At 40.5% G+C, this 21,630-nt stretch overlaps 1 protein-coding gene across 1 annotated transcript in view; it reads left to right on the forward strand.

The window, feature by feature from the left end:
* DGKK (diacylglycerol kinase kappa) overlaps nt 1-1,867 on the forward strand; it is a 252,654-nt gene extending 250,787 nt beyond the window's left edge. The window contains exons 29-30 of the mRNA XM_056128612.1: nt 1,066-1,186; nt 1,788-1,867. Of these exons, the coding sequence (XP_055984587.1) occupies nt 1,066-1,186; nt 1,788-1,867 (201 nt within the window). The remainder of the gene's footprint in view (nt 1-1,065; nt 1,187-1,787) is intronic.
* Nucleotides 1,868-21,630: the final 19,763 nt, after the last annotated feature.

Genomic DNA, 21,630 nt, shown 5'->3' on the forward strand with positions numbered 1-21,630 from the left:
TTGTAGACTTAAAAATTTTTTGTGCTTGGGTTTCAATTGTACAATGATTGAGTACCCATCCCTCCACCAGTGCTCATTCTCCACCACCACTAATCCCAGTATCCCTCCCACCCCCCATCCCACTCTGTCTCTGTGGCAGAGCACTCCCTTTTGTTCTATCTCTCCTTTTGGGTGCTGTGGTTTGCAAACGAGGCATTGAGTGGCAATCATGTTCGGTCTAAAGTCTACTTTCAGCATGCCTCTCCCATCATGAGAGGATCCTTCTAACACCCTTTATTTGGTGCTCCCTTCTCTATCTGAGCTGCCCTTACCCCTAGAGTGTGTGGCTGGCCTCCAAGCCATGGAGTAAACCTCATGGTATTTATATCGACTATTCTTGGGTGTTAGTCTCCTATTTTGTTACTTTATGTTCCCCAGATGAATGCAATCTTTCTATGTCTGTCCCTCTCTTTCTGACTCAGTTCGCTTAGCATGATACTTTCCATGTAGTACCTCTTGTATGTAAATTTCATGACTTCATCCTTTGTGACAGCTACATAGTACTCCATTGTGTACCAAAGTTTCTTTAACGAATCATCTGTTCTCGGGCACTCAGGTTTTTACCATATTCTAGCTATTGCAAACAGTGCTGCAATGAACAGACAAATGCAGATGTCGCTTTGACTATACTTTTTTGCCTCTCTGGGGTATATTCCCAGGAGTGGTATTGCTGGGTCAAATGGAAGCTCAATTTCTAGTTTTTTGGGAATCGTACAAGAGGGTTTTTCTCTTGATTTTCAATTCTTCTCCATTTTTCAGAAGGTCTGTCTTAATATGAGTACCATGCTGTTATAATTACTACTGCTTTGTAGTATAGTTTGAAGTTGGGAAAATTTATGCCTCCCATGTTCTTTTTCTCAAGGATTCCTTGGGTATTCATGACAGGAGGTTGTTGCTACATATGAATTTCAGAAGTATTTGATCTAACCCTTTGAAAAATTCCATGAGCAGCCTTATAGGGACTGCATTGAATTGTTTCTGAATCTTTAGTAACTAATATTTTACCAATTTCCTGTGGTTTCCCAGGAGGAATATTCAGAATTTCACAGTAGACACCACAAATTGAAAATAAAATTTCCAAAATTTGGGAAGAAGTCAAAAAAGGAAGATAAGGCTAAATCAAGGAAACGAATTCAGAGTTTTCTTGGTAAGTCTTCCCTGAAATCCAGGCACTGTGTAGGGGGTAATGGGGGTGGGAGTGTCATGAAAACTTTCCCAGAAAGTTTAGTACCTCTCATGGACCTAAAGGTCTGATTAGAAATGCCTAAGAGATATCGTGCAATGGATGCCACCCAAAAGTCAACATCAGACAATGCTAAGCAGTATAACAGACAAGCTATTTCCCTATTTATATAGGGAAAACCTAGAAGAATCTGCGGGGTTTCTGTTATATAACCCAGTGTTTTTCAATATTTCAAGAGGGCTACAGGTGAAAATCATGTAAATGGGGTGTAAGCATAGCATGAAACTATAGGCCCAAATTGTAAGAAGGAAACAAAGTTGGAAAGATGAGCAATCAAAAAAAAAGGTTGAGATACATTGATAAACAGTTGAAGAACAGGCTGTTTTACAGAATCTATTTTTTTGCTTGACCCATTCCTATCTTTGGTTGATAAATAGGAAAATATTATACTTAGGCCTCTCTTACAGTCAAATGCAACTACAGCTTTGGTTTTGTTCAGCAAACAGTATTATTTGAAATGGTTGTATTAGTCACCTACAGATTTGGGATTTATTCCCTATTTTAGACAGTCTCTTCAAGTACAAATATTCTGTTTTATTTGAATGTTTGAGCCATCCTTTCAGTACTGAATTCAAGTATTACTGACATCATTCGCATTTCATTGGGGACCAAAATGTTTATAACTGAGTTGTAAGTTCTGTCAATTCCGTCCAAAGTTTTGAGTTAAAAAACCCGGAAAAACTAGGAAATACAGATAGTGGACGTGGAGAATAGGGATATAGGGTGGCAGTTCATTTTTGGTTTTTGTTTTTGGGGGGTTTTGGCTTTTGGGGTCACACACGGCGATGTACAGGGGTTACTCCTGGCTTTGCACTCAGGAATTACTCCTGGTGGTTCTCAGGGTACCGTATGGGATGCTGGGAATCAAACCCAGGTCGGCTGCATGCAAGGCAAATGCCCTACTCAGGGTACTATCACTCCAGCCCCCTTGTTTTGTTTTTAAGAAACCAAGAGTTTGCACAGGTGTCAAGAGAGAATCTTCTGTGTTTTGCTCAGGTTTTGCCCAACTGGTTTGATTGTCTGACAATTTTTCAATTTGGAAACCATGTTATCTGAAAGCATTCATGAAGACTCTAAAGGGATGAAAAACATTTTAATATTCTAAGAATTGGTCCCATAATCATCTTATTTGTGTTTACCTTATATAAAGCCATTTTGTTTTCTCAGATAGTTCAGGGGTAGTTGGTAAAATTGGGAACAAATGACTACTTCTAACAAACTGTGTTCTCTTTATATTCCATAATTTTGCAAATGTAACAATGTGCTAACCTCATTTTTTCTATACTTATTTTTTCTCTCTGAAGTAAATCTCTGGCATCGTAGAAATGACAATGATGATGATGATGATGATAACGACGATGATGAAGATGAGTTTGATGATGATGAATCAAAATATGATGATCCTTCAACATCAACATCTCAACTGTAGACCTTGAAAGCTCGATGAGAATGCACTTTAAAATTCTATTTAATTCTAAAAACCTCAATACAGGCAAGACTATATTTCAGAACAAACATGAGCATCACCAAGAAAAAACCTTCCAATTCTTTACAATAATACTTTTTCCTGGGTTCTGTTAGGCTTTCTTAGAGGATTACATTTTCCAAGTTATATTTTTTCATTTAATCTTTTCTGTATACATCTGGAGCAACTAAAAATATTTTAAATGGCATATGGTCTAAATGAATGACCTGGAAAAGATTGAAGGATATTCAACACCTTTTCAGGGAACTTGGCATATTTTTCTCTGACAGTGAAACTGATGATGCTAGGGAATGAACTAAAGAAAGCCCCTACTCTTGGAGGTGAAGATGAGTGTGAGAACAACCAGACTTGGTTGTGCTTCTTCCCAAATCCCTGACAGTTTAAAATTTACAACTATTCTAGTTTGATTATAAAGATGAGAATTAGGTTCTAGGGGCTTTTCCACTAGCCTGTTAGAAAGACCACATGATGTATTTTATTGTAGACATGATGACTGCTATTTACAAAACTTTTATGTTTTCTCATGTTTGCATATTTGTCCACATAGTTCTCTGGTGGCTGGGTGGGCCAATTCATTAGAAATCACTTGTATAGCAATCAGACAGGCGACCCATCTATTAGTTTGATCCTAGGCTACACATTTCCACAGTGTGATTACATTCTACTGGATTATTTAAATGTTTTGCTACTGTGATGCAAAATATAAATTATGTATAGGAACATTTAATATGTACATAAATATTAATAACTAAAAAGACAAATTAGCCTCTAAATAACATTATAATTTATTGTGCTAGTCAACAATATCTCTCCACCCAGATCCCAAAATCCACCCTGTTACCCATTGCACACACACATACAGCATGCGCTGTATCAACTAACAGCTTTTACACAAGCTATATCAACTAACTGTTCTAGTTCCTGGTGGAGCTTCTAATTTTTGGTGCATTTTCAGTGTCTTAAAAGTGGCTGGACTCTACCTATTGTCCAGCTGACTATGATGACCCCTTATAATTCTGAGCCAGGCCAGAGAAAGGGGAATACAAATACCAGTGCCCTAGAAAATGGGGCTAAGTGGCATGCGGCCTCTTATGCTTTATTTGTACTAGACTTTATATCAGCCACTGCCCTTAGCTTGTGCTGTGCTCTTTCCCAACAAGAAGTCCTTATGGAGCAGCCAGGCTTCGAGTTATGTGTCCTAGATATCCAAGTTAGGATTGCCTAACAACTAAGTCCCTTCCCTACAAATTCCATATTGGCCCACACCTTCTGCACAGGTGTTTCTGTCAGTTCACAAATCACCTTCAGTTATTCATCTTGTTCCTTTACCTGAGTACAGAGGAACATTCCAAATGACTATAAAGAACACAAGCCTAAGAAAATAGAGACTAATTGTCTCTGCCACTTCATGGTTTTAATGAATTTTTAATAAATTTATCATGAAAACAAATTAGGTGAAACTTGATCCAAATCTCAATTTCCATTTCTTAGATATCTATTCCTAGATTCAAACTCCAGTTTCTGGAGGAGTTCTGTCTTGTCTATCTTGCATCCCCACTTCAACCTCAGTTCAGACCTCTAAATAAGTGTCCCTTCTCTCCTATGGAGAGAAAGCCAGAAAATCAGCTTCTCCCCATTGATCAAACACAGTGTGCTTAATTACATGACTCAGTCCAATGGCTGGTTCATCATGGTGCGAAATTCACACTTGAAATACCAGTTCTCAATTCTGGAACTTCACCAGCCCAGACCTCTTAAACCAGCCACCCATGTTCCACCTCTGTAGGTGTGAGGAAAAACCATTAGCAAGAGGTAGTCCCCAAATGTCTGAGTGCTGTGCCAGAACAATATAACTGTCCTAGTTCTACAACTAGAGAGAAAACTTTATGGAAAAAGTTGAAAGATAACATTGAAAATTTGTTTAAACATCAGAATTTTAAAGGAAAGATTAGAGGCATAGTGTGCTGTTTCTCTGCCTTTGACTTTTTCTGAATTACTCTTTCTTCCCAGGAAGATGTAGTAAAGGAAATCAGCAAGGTCAACACTGCAACCTAACTTGGTCCTTCTGTGGCTGCACACATTAACATCAATACACACTCAACTTAGAATGGGAACTCCAATGCATTTCTCTCAAAAGGGCCATTATTAAAATGGAAACTTTCCAAATAGTAACATTTAAGGAAGCAGAAGTAAGTCCTGAGAAATGGTAGCCTTACTTTGGCAGTGCCTAAGCAGGACTGTGTCTTGTAATTATTTTCATCAATGCAGTAAACTGGAATAGGACTCCATCTCTTGTGCTTACTTTGCTAAATTACAGTTATGTGCATTGTAATGCTTCAGTAGTTATTGTGCCATTTCAATCCCCTTTCACCCACCTTTGCCCTCCCACCCTAAATATTGAATTGAACAATATTGAATTGAAGGAAACCACCACTTTGATTTGTGGCTGAAGTCAATTCAAGGAGAAAAAATGGTAGATGATGAGACAGGGGAGCAACTGTGACTTGATAAATCACTTGGTTGCCTTCTAAATAGTGGTCATTAATTGCTTTCTGGAAAGGAATACAACTGACTGAACACCTTGCTTTTCCTGATTCGGAAATGAAATGAATAATAGTGTTCTCCCTCAGGGGAGTTGGCTTCTCCTTTGGAAGCAAAAACTCTCTTCGGGACATTACTGTTAACTACAATTGCTGGGGGTGGGACCACCAAATATTCATTTTAATTATGTTCATAGTCAGATGTCCTTAAAAGTCAAAGCTTTGGGATTTGGTTGCAACTTAGCACTTTTCTGAGGAACTTATTGAATGAAGAATTTATGGCCAGAAGAGTAGGGAAGGAAAACATCAATAGATTCAGATTGCCACAAACTGCTTTTGCTATCAACACCAAAGGTCAGCAGCTATCTGTAGCAGTTATCAGCTCTCTATAAAAGCATCCAGTGCTGGGCCTGGAGAAGGATAAGAAAGAATTTTGAATGTAATAAAGTGTGTTAAAGACTGATCAGAAGGAACAATTTGGGTTAGCATCTTCTTCCCACAGGACATGAGTAAAAAAAAGTTTAGTTTGATAAGTAGAAATGAATAGCAAAGCAACCATACCCATTAGCACAATGCATCCTGTAATGAACTTTGCTGGTGATGTGACTTGTGGAAATGCACTTGTCTATTTGTCTGCTGATTGGTAATTTATGTGGTTAGCTGATTGTTGCTGTTGCTTCCTCAGGTCCCTGCAAATATGCATGGGGATGGCATCATGGGGATGGCTGGGGGAGGAAGCTCAAGTAGTTAATGAGGTAACCTTGAAAAGCAGAAAAAAATCCACATTGTGTGCCTCTTCCTCCTACTCACAAAAATGGAACACTAGTACTCAAAGTTAATAGAGTTTTGCTTCTTAAAATATTTTAATAAATGGATAAATGTAGTCAAGACTCTTGTCTCATCATTTACCTCGGGGTTATGGGGAGCTGAATGGTGGTGGAAATATGCAGGATGGGCTTGGGAGGTCATCCAAAGTCAGAACAAATGGAAATGACAGGTGATAGAGAAGATCATAGGCCACGAATCTCCATCAGGTTAATAATAATGTGAAAGGGCTGACACAGAATGTTTTAAAAGCCAGCCAAACTTTGATACTCCTTCAATAAAATACTTGCCACTGAGTTTTTCTACAAACACATTCTCTGAATACAGATTGTGGTGAAATAAGTTGTTACTGGGTAGTTGGAATGATATAGAAAAGAATGTCCCCAGGCTGCTAAATAGATACATAAATGTAAAAACACCTGAGTAAACTTTTCATAATACAGCCTATAGCCCTGATACGAACATCACATATTTCTCTCTCTTCCAGTAGATTTGAGATGGGAATATCTGTTCTGTTCAGATGCAAAATTGGTTAAACCTGGGGTCAAAAAAGTTTCCATTTCTTCCTTACTTATAGTGTACTCAGCTAGCCTGTTATTAATCAGTTAGTAGGTAGGTAACAGAACATTGTACCTGGGTGAGAACTTGGATCTTTTTTGGTTTTTTTTTGGGGGGGGGGCACATCCAGTGGTGCTCAGCACTGGCTCCTAGATGTGTGCTCAGAAATCAATTCTGAGAGCTGAGGGGTCCATACGAGATACCAGAATGGAACCTGGGTTGGTCATATGCAAGACAAGTGCCCTACTGTACTATCTCACCAGCCCAAATTTGGATCTTCTAAATCCTTGACTTCCCAATATTCAAAACAGTCTCCTTAGAGCAAAACAGTTGTGAACTCCAGGACTATGGTTCATTATACCCCCATAACACTACTTACCTAGACTTGTGAGAAAAATAGCTCGGCTATTTCTGTGGAGGAATTATCTCCAGGGTGGACCCTGCAATATACATTCAGTTAATACTATATCTTGAAAGTTAGCAAACTGCACTGTAGTACTGTCCTCCTATTGTTCATCAATTTGCTCGTGTGGGCCCAGTAATGTCTCCATTGTGAGACTTGTTGTTACTGTGTTTGGCATATTGAATATGTCACGAGTGGCTTGCCAGGCTTTAACATGCGGGTGAGATACTCTCGGTAGCTTGCCGGGCTCTCTGAAAGGGGTGGAGGAATCGAACCCAGGTTGACTGCATGCAAGGCAAACACCATACCTGCTGTGGTAATGCTCCAGCCCCCAGAGGTTAGCAAAATGCCACTTAATTTAAGTGTGGTTTTACCTGTATAAAAGATAATGCTTTCTTTTACTTCTGATGTATAATTTGGTGAATCTTAACACAGATGGCTCTAACTCGGTAGTCATCACTATCAAAATACTTGAAAACCATATTCAACTACTTCAAAATCTCCTTCCTTTTCCATGTTCCTTACCTTAGAAAAAATCATTTAGCTATAACAATTAAATGTGGTATTTCATTTAACAGTTGAGGATATTTCTATTGGTTCTTATTTTGCTGATCACTTTTACCATGGATGAATACTGAATTTTGTTAGAAGCTTTTTTTACATGATCTGAATTGTGATTTTCTCCTCTAAGCTATTACTATGTATTTTTTCAAGAATTCTCCAAAATAAAAAACATCCTGCCATTCATTCTCACCCATGTTTGGGTGTTGTGGTTTGCGATAGAGATATTGAGTGGCCATCATGTTTGGTCTATAGTCTACTTTCGTCTCGCATCTCTCAACCTGAGCAGGTCCTCTAGACACCCTTTACTTGGTGTTCCCTTCTCTATCTGAGCTGCCTTTTCTCCCCAGTATGTGAGGTCGCCTTCAAGCCATAGGACAAACCTCCTGGACCTTATATCTACTATTCTTGGGTGTTAGTCTCCTATTCTGTTACTTTATATTCCACAGATTAGTGCAATCTTTCTATGTCTGTCCCTCTCTTTCTGATTCATTTCATTTAACATGATACTTTCCATGTTTATCAACTTAAAACATATGAAACTTTAAAAATATATATATTCTGAAAACTATAAAACATTGTTGCAAAGAATTAAAAACCTAAATAAAGGGTCAAGGAAACAGTTCAAAGGGGTGAATCACTAGCACCAAATAACACCAAGTACATTGCCAAGTATAAAACTGGTGACCTGCAGCAATCTTGGACCTGAGAAACACCACAATGCTGGGCCCTCTCACAGAATCATCAGGCCTGCGCTATTGCCGTGAGTGGTCACAGGGAGCACTTTTGGGAAGGCAACCCACCAAAATCTAAATAAAAATACAGAGTGTGCTCAAAGATTAGAAGATACATATGGTGAGGCTGGAGAGATATTGGAGTGGGTAGGGTACTTACCCTGTGTGTGGCTGAAATTGATTCGACCTCTTGCACCACATGTGGTATCCTAAACCACACCAGGAGTGATCTCTGAGGCACAGAGCCAGGAGTAAGTCCAGTACACAATGAGGTGTGGCCCAAAAAGCAAAAGAAAAAAAAAGAAGATACTTATGGTTAAGATGACAATATTTAACAATTTACCCACAAAGTCGATAAGACCTCTATAAAGATCATAACTCTCTTTATAAATATTCAACAGTAGAATTCATGTAGAAAAGTGAAGGACCCATAATAGACTAAACAACTTTTGGGGGGAACAGAATCACAGAGCTCACATTTACTGTTTTCAAAAGTGACACAGCTACTAATGCTATGGGGATAGACATATAGGTAACTGGGATGTAACTAAGAGTCTGGAAATAGGTTCCCATTTTGATAGTCAATCAGTTTTCAACAGTGTCACCAAAATAATTAGAGAAAAGTATTTTTAAGTGTTGCTGGAAACTGGATATTCACATGCAAAAAAATGAATGATCTTAAAATCCTGTACCAACATCATGTTAAATTAATTCAAACTGGTCATGGCAAATCCTGGCAAGCTCCCCGTGACGTATTTGATATGTCAAACACAGTAACAAGAAGTCTCACGATGGAGACATTACTGGGCCTGCTCGAGCAAATCGATGAACAGGGGGAGGGACTGATCTTAAGACCAAAGTATAGGAGTAATATAGGGTAAATAGTCTTGGGTAATGTTCTTGTTCTTTACAACAAATATTTTAAATGTTAAATTGTTAAACTTAATTAAAATTAGAGTTAAAATATCATCAAAATTTAAAGTATTTCAAATAACACAATTATTAAAGTAAAAACATAATCCATAGAATCAGAAATAATGTAAGATCCCAAATATGTAAAGAATTCCTTGTACTGAGAAATAAGTAAATAACACAATCTAAAAAAGATTAAGAATTTGAAGAGAAATTTCTCTAGTAATGACATATAGAAATCAATGCAGGAAAATGTTCAAGATCATTAACCAACAGAGAAATGCAAATCAAAACCACAGTAACATACTACGTCATATCCATTAGAATGACTATAATAGAAAAACAGAACTTCTGAAGAAATGGCAGAAAAGCAAACATCCCCACTAACATACAACCAAAACTCAACTATATACCAAAGACAAAACCTCATCCACTCACAGCCTTGTTTGCCTAACATGTATATCCACATATTTCAAGGTATGTGACTCTGGCACAAAATGCAAGGTGGTGGGGACCCTGATCTGTCAAGAGAATCATGATAGTATAGTATACATCAACAGTTATTTTGTAGAACAAAGTGTCCCAGCTGTGGGAGAACTGAAACTGTGTACATAATGTTTCATAAAAAGTGACCATTGGGGCTGGTGTGTGGTAAAAGACTGCATTGCTGACAATAAAGGCCTTGTGTGGGGGAAGAGATAGTACAGCAAGCAGGTAGGGTGCTTGCCTTACATATGGGTTTGATCCCCCAGCACCACATACAGTTCTCCTAACCTACCAGGAGTGTTCCCTGAGTGCAGAGCCAGGAGTAAGCCCTGATCACCACCAAGTGTGGCCAAAGAGCAAACAAAAAAGCCCTTGGAACAAAGAAAATGTGTCCTCCTCTCCCTTTTAGTCCTGCCTGTGAGAGGGACAGGACTGTAAGAACTTGAGGAGGAAAAGACCTATGGGGCCATGGCAGACAAGAAACTGTATCTGGGCTCTGAAAGAAGGCCATTTTGATGGATACTGTGCTGCAGGTAGAGTCCCTAACATACACTGTCACTACTAAGCTTCACAAGAAATTTAGGCTATATTTCCTTAGCCAGCTGCCCTACTGTTTCTCATCCTGTTGATGTATTGGTTTGCAATCAAAAATGTAAAATGCCTGAACACTGGGCAGACAGAATACTATCAGACTTCTTCATAGAGACAAGAAATAGCCATATGGCTAATAAAATGAAGATCTGAGGCTAGACAATGTCACAATGATTTTAGCAGACAGCTTCATAAGTCTCCTTTCTCTATAGACACCACTGATAAGTGGCTACAACCATTAGAACTTTAAGCTACAAAAGCCCACCATGTAACTAAGGCTCTATAGAGGGGGTTCTGGCAAAGATTGGAAAGCTGAGAGCCATTTCTGCTTTATTAAATGTCCAGGCAAACCCTGCTGACAGTGCCAAAAGCAGCGGCAGATATGGACAGCTGATGCTGGAGGAAAGGATTGTTTAGTTAATACAGAAAATGGGTATGGTAAGAAGGTGACCAAAGGATTTCATAGCTAGCTGGTCTTTCCCAACCTGGTCATTAATGGAAGGAAACCAAGAACATATCAGGCCCTTTCCCCGAGCTTCGAAATGAAAATAATAGGTCTTCAAACCAAAAGCTACATCATGTCTTGTTGAAAACAAGGCAAATGATGAAAGATCATAGACCCAAATTTCTTTAATTTTTTCCATTTATTTTTAATTGAATTACAGTGATATACACATTTACAAGGTTGTTCATAATTATAATTAAGTCATATAATGTTCCAACACCCATCCCTTCACCAGTGTACTTTTCTCACCACAAATGGTCCCAGTTTCCCTCCACCCCATCCCTATCCCACCACCTGCTACTATGGCAGGCACTTTTCTTCTCTCTGTCTCTCTTTCCTTCTTTCTCTTACACGCTCTCCTTCCTTTTCTCTCTCTTTCTCTTTCCTTTTGGGCCTCATGGTTTGCAATCTAGATCATGGGAGATAATCAGTTATATCCCTTTACCTGTACAATTGACCCCACACACTCTTGTGGCAAGCTTCCAACCACTGACTTGTCCTCATGGCCCCTATTTTCCCTCACCTTGAACATTAATCTCATAATATATCTGCATCTATATCTATACATATTCCACAAATGAATGCAGTCATTATATACCTGTCCCTCTCCTTATGTCTCATTTTATTCAACAATTTATTATCCATTTCAGGACTTCATTCTTCCTAACAGCTGCATAGTATTCCATTGTGTAGATATACCTTAGTTTCTTTATCTAGTCATATGTTCTTGGGCACTTGGTTTATTTCCAGTTTCTGCTATTGTAAATAGTGTTGCAATAAACATAGAAGTGCAGATGATGCCTCTGCTGTGTGTTTTGGGGTCCCCAGGTTATATTCCCAGAAGTGGTATAGCTGGGTCAAATGGGAGCCCAATTTCTTGTTGGTTTTTTTTTTTGAGGAATGTTTATAGTGTTTTCCATAAAGCTGGACCAGCCAGCATTCCCACCAAACAATCAATGAGAGTCCCTTTCTCCCCGCATCCTCGCCAGCACTGATTGCTCTTATATTTTTGGATCTGTGCCAGTCTCTGTGGTGTGAGATATCTCATTGTTTTGATTTGCATCTCCCTTATGTTAGTGATGTAGAGCATTTTTTCATGTTCCTTTTGGCCATTTGAATTTCTTCTTTGAGGAAGTTTCTGTTCAATTCCTCTCCCCATTTTTTGATGGGGTTAGATGTTTATTTCTTGCAAAGTTGTACCAGAGACACAAATCTCTTTAGAAATATTCCCATATGTCATGGAAATAGGTGCACTAACAGTAAATTTTTTAAAAACTATTATTCGATTTGCTCAAGCAGGCCCAGTAACATCTCCATTATGAGACTTCTTGTTACTGTGTTTGGCATATTGAATACTCTCGGTAGCTTGCCAGGCTCTCTGAGAGGGGCAGAGGAATTGAACCTGGCTTGGCCAGGCTGGCTGAGCACAAGGCAAACGCCCTGCCGCTGTGCTAATCAATTAAATACACCAAATTTACCCTAATACAGAACAAAAACATCAATGAACTAAAACGAGAAAACGTAGATATAATACGTCACCACCTATATTGTAGCTATGTTAAAAATATAGGCACTAAATATGAAAAACAAATTGAACAAAATTAAAACCTCCATGGAAGGAACATAAAACCTCAATCTCATAGAGGACGTAAGTTGAATTGAAGATAAAATTCCAGTAATCATTCAAATAGAAGAAGAGAGAGAGATGATTTAGGTAAAAATGAAGACACCTTATAAGAACTATCAGATTTCATTTTAGAAATAATGTCAGGAAAAATATTAAAGAATGAAGGAGAAAAAGGAAAATAGCATACAAAATTATCCCAATCAGATTACTATCGGATGTCCCATGAAAAAAATATTGGCTAGGGAAGAGTAGAATTACCTAGAAACAATTCGAAAAGATAAAACATCCAATCAACAATAATTAACCTAGAAAATTATCATCCAAATATAATAGAAAAGGTAAGACTTTCCCAGACGAACAAAAGCTTATGAACTTTACCACCACCAGACACACACTGTAAGAAATGCTGAAAGTAGTATAGGATGGAATAAAAGAAAAAAAGAACTTTAAACTTCAAGCATGAGGATAAATCCTAAGAATCAGAAACATAAATAAGAACAAAGTTATACAACTAAACAGCCACATCCCACAGCTACCACCAATGATCGAGTTTCACAGCTGCATGATTAATCTCAGAAGAGATGAAAGCCAAGCTAATAAAATTTACAGTTACACGAGTCTTCGGCTGAAAACTCTGGGGCGCTATCAGAAGAGGGCCTGACCAAGTCCACATCCTGTCAAAGCCCTTGCAGCTAAAACCACACAGAACAGCTGCCGACCTGCAAATGTCCCAACATCATTGCTTCACAATTAATCTCTGCAGAGATGCCAAGTCAAAGAAAATTCCAGGCACACTGGTTTTCAGGATGAAAACTCTGAAGTCTCAGAATGGGGGGTGGGCAACCTCCCTCCAACCCCCAGTACTTCCAGAAGCCCCAGCAGCCACACCCACATCCCCACAGCTGCTGTCATATAAACAAAGGCCCAGCTCCACAGCTTCACAAATAATCTCAGAAGAGATGCAAGCCAAGCCAAACTGCTGAAAGCCATCAGCCCAGTTCTACAGATCCTGGAGTTACTGTGCCACAAGAAATCTCCAAATTTCACAACACTGACAACCTAGTAGGTGCCCACCAAATTATATGGGAAAGTAGTATAGAAGTCAACTAAGCTCAATAAGCAGAGACAATAATACAAAAGACTCAACTAGTAACAAACAGCTTAATAAAGCCAATCCTCAGACTATGACTTTAATGACCACTTGTGAGATACAACAATTTTCACAAATTTTCTTCTATTAAAGTATTTTTCAATAATTCTATTATTCATTTTTGTAACAAGCAATATAAAATACATTATTTTGTGCCTGCTAAGGGGGAAGGTTTGGAAATGGGTAGGAAACTGGGGATAATGGTGGAGGGAAGGGCATACTGGTGGTGGGGCAGAACATTGAATACCTGAATGACTGTATTATGCCCAACTGTGTAAACCACAGTATTTAAATAGCACTGCTGTAGCACTATCCTCCCGTTGTTCATCAATTTGCTTGAGTGGGCACCAGTAATGTCTCCATTGTGAGACTTGTTGTTACTCTTTTTGGCATATCAAATATGCCATGGGGAGCTTGCCAGGCTCCACCGTGTGGGCGGGATACTCTCGGTAGCTTGCCAGGCTCTCTGAGAGGACCAGAGGAATTGAACCTGGGTCGACCACTTTCAAGGCAAATGCTCTACCCACTGTGCTCCAGTATTTAAATAAGGTTAAAATAAAAACATCAACAAGGAGGGAAAATAGGACAGAATTGTTTGAGTCTAAAACCTAAAAATACCAAGGGCTAGAGAGATGGGTAGAGTGCTTGCCTTACATGTAGCTGATCCAGGTTTGATTTGTGGCATAGTACATGGTTCTGAGCCAAACTTGGAGTGATCTATGAGCACAGAGCTAGGAGTAAGCCTAAGTACTGCTGTGTGTGCCCCCCACCAAAAAAAAACCCACCAAAATCAGAAAGTCTAAAAATACCAACACAAATAAAGATAACCTTAGATACACAGAGATACCTATTCCTTCTGGTAATCAAAAACCAAAACCCTGAAGCAGAGATATTTAGAAGAAAAAAACAATGAAATTGATTGAATTTCCAGGGGAAATCATACAAATGAAAAAGCTGATAGGACTAGACAGAAAAATAAATGTTTTCTGTAAATGGGTTGGGTTTTAAGTATTTTCTAAAAAAGGTTACTGCTTTCAAATCCATGATCTCCCTTGAACACATATCTCTTTCGGCTCTTTCCCATTCTGGAAAAGCCTGTGTTTTCTCTTATCAAGTATTCTTCTCCTCCCTACCCCACATCTAAGTAAATTTTGTTCAATAAAAAGCTATTTTGCTCCCAAAAGTAGTTGGAGATATAGTATAGGGCATGCCTTGCATGTAGCTGAACCCCAGTTTGGTCACCAGTACCACAGTCTCCCAAGCATCACTGAGTACATCCCTGTGGTCCACAAGCATTACTGGTGTGACCCAAGTAATCCCTGAACTGCAGGTCTTATTGATGAAGAATCTTGAGAATCAGACCCTGGACACTGCTTGTGAGGTGTGAGGCACAAACCCTCACAAACACACACACAGAGGACAGGGGGAAAGAGACAGAGAGAAGAAAAGATAGTATGGCAGTAATTAATTCCCATATATCAATAAACATCTTTATAAATGAGTAGAACTCAACAATCAAAAGGTGAAGAATGAATAAATGGGGGTAACTGGCAAGATTGATTTATGCTATGCTCTCAATAATCTCTCATAAAACATAAATAGAAACTGTCCCAGAGTCAATGGCTAATGCAATGTGGTTAATATGCTGAACACAAAGGATGAGCTGCTATTCTTGCATCTCATAAAAACTAAACTTCACTCAAAATTATGAGAAAGAAATGGCTATTGTACAATGCTCAAGTGATCAATCAATCGAGAAGTTATAATGCTAATCAATATGGATGCACCCAATACAAAGGTAGCCAAATATAAAATTATTAACAATTTTCAGAGGATACATTGAGAGAAACAAAACTGTAGTATGTATCCCAATATACCAGTAACAGCTAAGGAAGGATTATCCAAAACAAAAACATAACAAGGAAATAGTGACACTGATTAAAGTAGTTCATAGGAAGAACTTAATAGATATGCAAAAAACTTCCATTCCCAAATAAATGAATACACATTCTTTTCAAGAGCATATGAAACATTCTCTAGAATAGTTTATATATTTTTACAGAAACAATCTAAATAAATACATGGGTTGAAATAATATCAAGCATATTTTTCTGATCACAATAGCATGAGACTTGAAGTAAATAAAAGACAATGGGGAAAACCTGAGTGAAGCCAAAACAACGTTCTTTTGAATAGCTATTCAATCAACAACGAAATCAAAGAAGAACTTAAAAATTACCTATCACTAAAGGGGTATGGTGCCACCAGCAGGTCAATCTGTACCTGTGAGGCAAGTGCATCAGCAGCCTGATGGCGCCTGCAGACTTAAAGATACCCCAAAATTGCTGCTGTGCTTTTGGCCAGATCCCAAAAACTTGGGGAAAAGTTTATCAAGAGAGTAAACGGCCAAAAGTTAGGTATGTGGGAAACACACCCACAAACCACCTCCGGCTCAGCTATATAATTGGAGGCATGGCCTCTCTGGTTCCTGATTGAACTGCTAAATGGCTGTGATCCCAGAGACTCAAAAACAAATCTTGAAACCCAGCGGCTTTTGGAAGAAATGTTTCCGGTCCCTGCAGTAGGTTACAGGTGCTGGGCCAACCCAGGTGGGAATAGGTTTTGTGCCTTGCCCTGCTCCTCCTGGAGGCCTGGTGGCCACCATCCTCCAGAGGCCACTGGACAATCACGTTTGGATCCCCAGTGACGAGACACGCAGGGCCTCACAGGATGGGGGTGGAGCCAGTCCTGTCCTCCCCACCCCAATGAGACCCCAAGTCATCGCCCATGAATGGCCTCTCTGGCTCCTGATCAAGCTGCTTAACAGCCTTAATCCCAGAGACTCAGAAACAAATCTCGAAACCCAGCGGCTTTTGGCAGAAATGCATCCGGACTCCACAGTAGGTTACTGTCGCCGGGCCACCCCAGGGGGGAAAGGGTGTTGTCCCTCTGCCTGCTCCCCCTTGGCGGCTCAATGGCCGGCATCCTCCAGAGGCCATTGGACATCAAGTTTGGACCCGCAGTGACAAGACATTCTGGGCCTCACAGGGCGGGGGTGGAACCGGTCCTGTCCTCCCCATTCCAACGAGACCCCAAGTCATCGCCCACGAACAGCCTTTCTGGCTCCTGATCAAGCTGCTTAACGGCTATGATCCCAGAAAGTCAGGAACAAATCTCGGAACCCAGCAGGTTTTGGCAGAAATCCCTCCAGATTTAAGTGTTAAAATCTCGGAATTTCAAAATCGCACAGCCACTACTGCAGCCATGCAACATCATATGTTATTTATAACTGGCAATAGAAAACAAATTATCTACTGTTGCCTTTTCAGCAGATGTGAGTGTTGGGGTAAAATCTCAAATAATAATGGTGGGTCGTGTGTCGAAATATTGACTGTGATCAAAGTAGAGAGAGAGTAATGTGGAAATCATCTGCCCCACAGGTAAGGGGAGGGTGTGGGATGGAGGTATACTGGGGTTGTTGGGGGTGGAGAATGGGCACTGGTGAAGGTACAGGTGTTTCATTGTATGACCGAGACTTAGATACGAAATCTTTGTAACTTCTCTCACGGTGATCCAATAAATAAAATTATAAAAAATGAAAAAAGAGTAAAGTGGAGTTCATGCACAATTCAATCAGCTAATCAGTGGCCGAATAAATAGCAGTACTCCTACATTAAAAAAAATTACCTATCACTTTCACTGTCACTGTCATCCCATTAATCACCGATTACTCGAGCAGGCACCAGTAGTGTCTCCGTTTGTCCCAGTCCAGAGATTTTAGCATTGTAAACTTTATGCCATCTCTCCGCAGATGCAGCACTCCAGCTGAATGTCCTTGGGCATAAAGGTGATGCACTTGGCAGAGAATGCGCAGAGGTTGGTGTCCTCAAAGAGCCCCACCAGGTAGGCCTCACAGGCCTCCTGCAGCACCATGATGGCTGAGCTCTGGGAGTGCAGGTTGGTCTTGAAGTCCAGCGTGAACTCGTGCACCAGTTGCTAGAATGGCAGCTTGCGGATGAGCAGCTCGGTGGACTTGTGGCAGTGGCAAATCTCACGCAGCAGCACGGTGTTGGGGGAGGTAGCGGTGCAGCTTCTTCATGCCACCCGTGGCTGGTGAGCTCTTGCGGGCCGCCTTAGTGGCCAGCTGCTTGCGGGGTGCCTTCCTTCCTGTTGACTTGCGCATCACCTGCTTAGTATGAGCCCTCTAGTTCTTCCCAACTCAGCTGGAGACTCCTTCAGTGTTAGGGAAATGAGACCCATTTTAGCTACTGTTGTTGGCATATTTGTCCATCTAGGGTGTCTTGCCAGGTTCTGCCGTGAGGGCTGGATACCCTAGGTAGCTTGCCGAGCTCTCTGGGGGTGAAATGGAGGCTTTTTGGGGTGGTATCTAATCATCCCTACAGGTATTCCCTATAGAAAAATTACCTATAGAATAATGAAAACAAAGAGATGAATTATTAAGATCTATGGAATATAACAACAGAAGACTATAATATAAAGGACATGTGTTATGGTGCTTGTGACTGGGAGTGGGACCTACTCCCAGCAATCTCAGCCTGGTAGTACAGGTTTACCTGTTTCAGTGTTTGGGCCCTGAAACGTAATGCTGCTCAAACCCAGAGTGAGGGCCACGAGGGCTATATCCAGCAGCACTTAGGGAGTAATGTAGTGTCAGGCATCATCAGAGTTGAGCTTTCATGAATGCCAGACATGCATTTCAGCTCTCCTGGACTAACTAAAGCAATAAAGGGAAATTCATTTCAATACAATAAATCAGGAATAAACAAGAAAATTCTTTTTTTTTTTTACGATGTAATTTCTCAAAGGCCTCAGCTAGGGGCTTAGGCTGCTTTATTTTTTTTAAATTTTTATTAGTAAAACACCATGAGGTACAGTTGTAGACTTACAAATTTTTGTGCTTGGGTTTCAGTTATACAAAGATCTAGTACCCATCTCTCCATCAGTGCCCATTCTCCACCCCCAGTGATCCCAGTATCCCTCCCACCTCCCATCCCTCCCATCCCACCCTGCCTCTGTGGCAGGGCATTCCCTTATGTTCTCTCTCCTCTTTTGTGTGCTGTGGTTTGCAAAAGAGGTATTGAGTGGCAGTCATGTTCGGTCTATAGTCTACTTTCAGCATGCACCTCTCATCCTGGGAAGATCCTCCCAACACTCTTTATTTGGTGCTCCCGTATCTATCTGAGATGCCTTTCCCCCCAGCGTTTGCAGCTGGCCTCCAAGCCATGGAGTAAACCTCCTGGTACTTATCTCGGCTATTCTTGGGTGTTAGTCCCCAATTTTGTTACTTTATGTTCCCCAGATGAATGCAATATTTCTACGTCTGTCCCTCTCTTTCTGACTCATTTCGTTTAGCATGATACTTTCCATGAAGAACAACTTACTAAGCAGGTTCATTATTATTTTGGGTTGAGAAATAATCTATCTGTATTGAGGATACTTGGAGCTCAGAAAAGAGCCAGACCTGAAGACAGTGAATTGAGCACTGTTATGAGAGGACTAAAAGATATGAACCTTTCTAAACTGGTATTTTTCTTCTTTAAATGTTCTAGTCTTCTAAGATTTGACCTGATTTCATCCTATTTAGTTGACAAAAGGGAGTTGACTCATTTTTATCTGTGACCATGAATGATTTCAGAAATAATGGTTGTATCAGGCTACTGTTGTACTTTCTGAAGGTGGCAAAACCTCCTGGCCTTGGTGAACAGCATGGATGGGAAATGGATCTTTTTCTCAGTGTTTTCCATAAAATAAGCTTCCTCAAATTTTCAGTCCAGGCATCATCCGTATTTTCATAATGTAACACAAATTCTAAGCATGAAAAAAGGCATTTACAGGCAACTGCAGTAACTTTTTTTTCTCCAGACATGTCTAGCTTATCTCAACTGTCTCTCCCAAAGCAATACCCCCATCTATTTACCCCAAAATACACTTAATATAACTATGGACGTGGTTACCACCAAGATGGTGAGTGGCAGTAACTCATGCTTTTGAACTACTTGAGGATTCAAAGATTAAATGATTCCACTGTGTTCCATAACACATGTCTGTGACCTGGGAAGAAGAAGGTTGAAAAAAAAGGTTCATAGGAAGTTCTCGTTCTAGTTATGAAACCTAAAAACATCTTGTGTTGCATAAGCATTTTTAGGCTACTGTCATGAGTATCAAAACAACTCTGTGTGATAAACGTTGATAATTGTACCAACTACCATCTCACATATGAGGGAATGAATTTGGAAAACTCACCCACAGTCATATTCAGTGAGAAGCTGAAACAAACCTCCACAGGTTTATGATGTCCAATTTACTGCTTTTATCTAATACACTTTACAGATACCAGCAGATAATGGTATTATTGAAACTCTTTTTAAAAAAGAATTCTAGAGGTTTGAGCCGGGCTTGGGGGAGCGGCGGGGACCTCATGGGAAGGGGGGCTTTTTGGGCCGTCCCCCACGCCCCACCCAGGTCGCCAGCTGCCCCCCACGAGCGGCTCTCCGGCACGGCCACGGCCCCCGGAGGCACAAGGACTTAGCACAGAGAACCAGCCGCTTGGAGCAGAAAAGCAAATGGACTTGTGTTAAAACGCGCCACCAAGCCTGCCCGGAGGGGAAGGGGCGTTGACCGGCCTGCCCGCTCCTCTCTGGAAAGAAAGATGGCGGCCGCACGGGAGCCTTGTGGAAAGCAGGTTTGAGCCGGGCTTGGGGGAGCGGCGGGGACCTCATGGGAAGGGGGGCTTTGTGGGCCATCCCCCACGCCCCACCCAGGTCGCCAGCTGCCCCCCACGAGCGGCTCTCCGGCACGGCCACGACTCCAGGGCACAGAAACCAATCTCTTAACTAGCTAACTTTTAATAGAAATTCTTCCAGGGTCAATAAGTAAAATAGCAGAAATTCAAAACCGCGCGGCCGCTATCGCGGCTGCGCGACCTCATTTTATTCTTAAACCAAGTTGTAGAAAGCAAATCATTTCACAACGCTGTTTCAGCATGTCTGATTGTGGGGGGTGGGTCGTAAACTCTAAACAATAATTGTGCATTTTCTATCGAAATAATCTATCTAGTCAAAGTATATAGAGTATTAACTAGAACTCATCTGCCTCACAAGAATTGGGAGGGGTGGGAGGTGGGGGTCTATTGGGGTTCGGGGCTAAAAATGAGTATTGGTAAAGGGAAATGTGTTTGGTATCTACATGACTGAGAACTAAACCCGAAAGCTCTGTAACTTTTCCCACAGTGATTCAATAAATAAATAAATTATTAAAAAAAATAAAAAAATAAAATAAAAAAAAGAATTCTAGAAGACTCTAGAGAAGTCTTAGAGAAATCACAAGTGACCATGAATTTGATTATGAAGTAATTTAAGAAAAGACCTAGATTACTCAAGCCCACTAATTATAAGAAAGGTAGTATGGATGAGACAGGCATGAAAATTATGAATAATTTCCTTATTTAAATATTGTCATAAGGTTGGAGCTGTAAATTTTCAAGTTGTATACATATATATATATATATATATATATATATATATATTTCCAGCAGAGGAACCCAGGTGTGCGGGACCCGGGGCTGAGATCTCCAAGCCTGCTTGAATCAGGACTGGGCCTCCTCCACCCAGATCCCCCATCTTTCATAAGCTAGGCATTACACCAACTGCCCCTGGCGTCGTGTTATCCCATCAACAGCCAAGATCAGGGACTATAAAACCCAGCTCCCGGAAGTGTGCAGCTGCATTTGCGGCCGAGCGACTTCTTATTGTCTCACTCTTGGAGAACCCGACAAGCTACCAAGTATATCCTGCCCTCATGGCAGAGTCTGGCAAGCTCCCTGTGGCATATTCGATATGCCAAAACCCAGTAACAATGATAGGTCTCATTCCCCTGACCCTGAAGGAGCCTCCAATGTGGCACTTGCTAAAATCTCAGTGCTAGGACGAATGAAGTCATTACTGGTGTCT

The sequence above is a fragment of the Sorex fumeus genome, unplaced genomic scaffold (genome assembly GCF_029834395.1).
Source record: "Sorex fumeus unplaced genomic scaffold, SorFum_2.1 ptg000065l, whole genome shotgun sequence".
Taxonomy (NCBI): Eukaryota; Metazoa; Chordata; class Mammalia; order Eulipotyphla; family Soricidae; genus Sorex; species Sorex fumeus.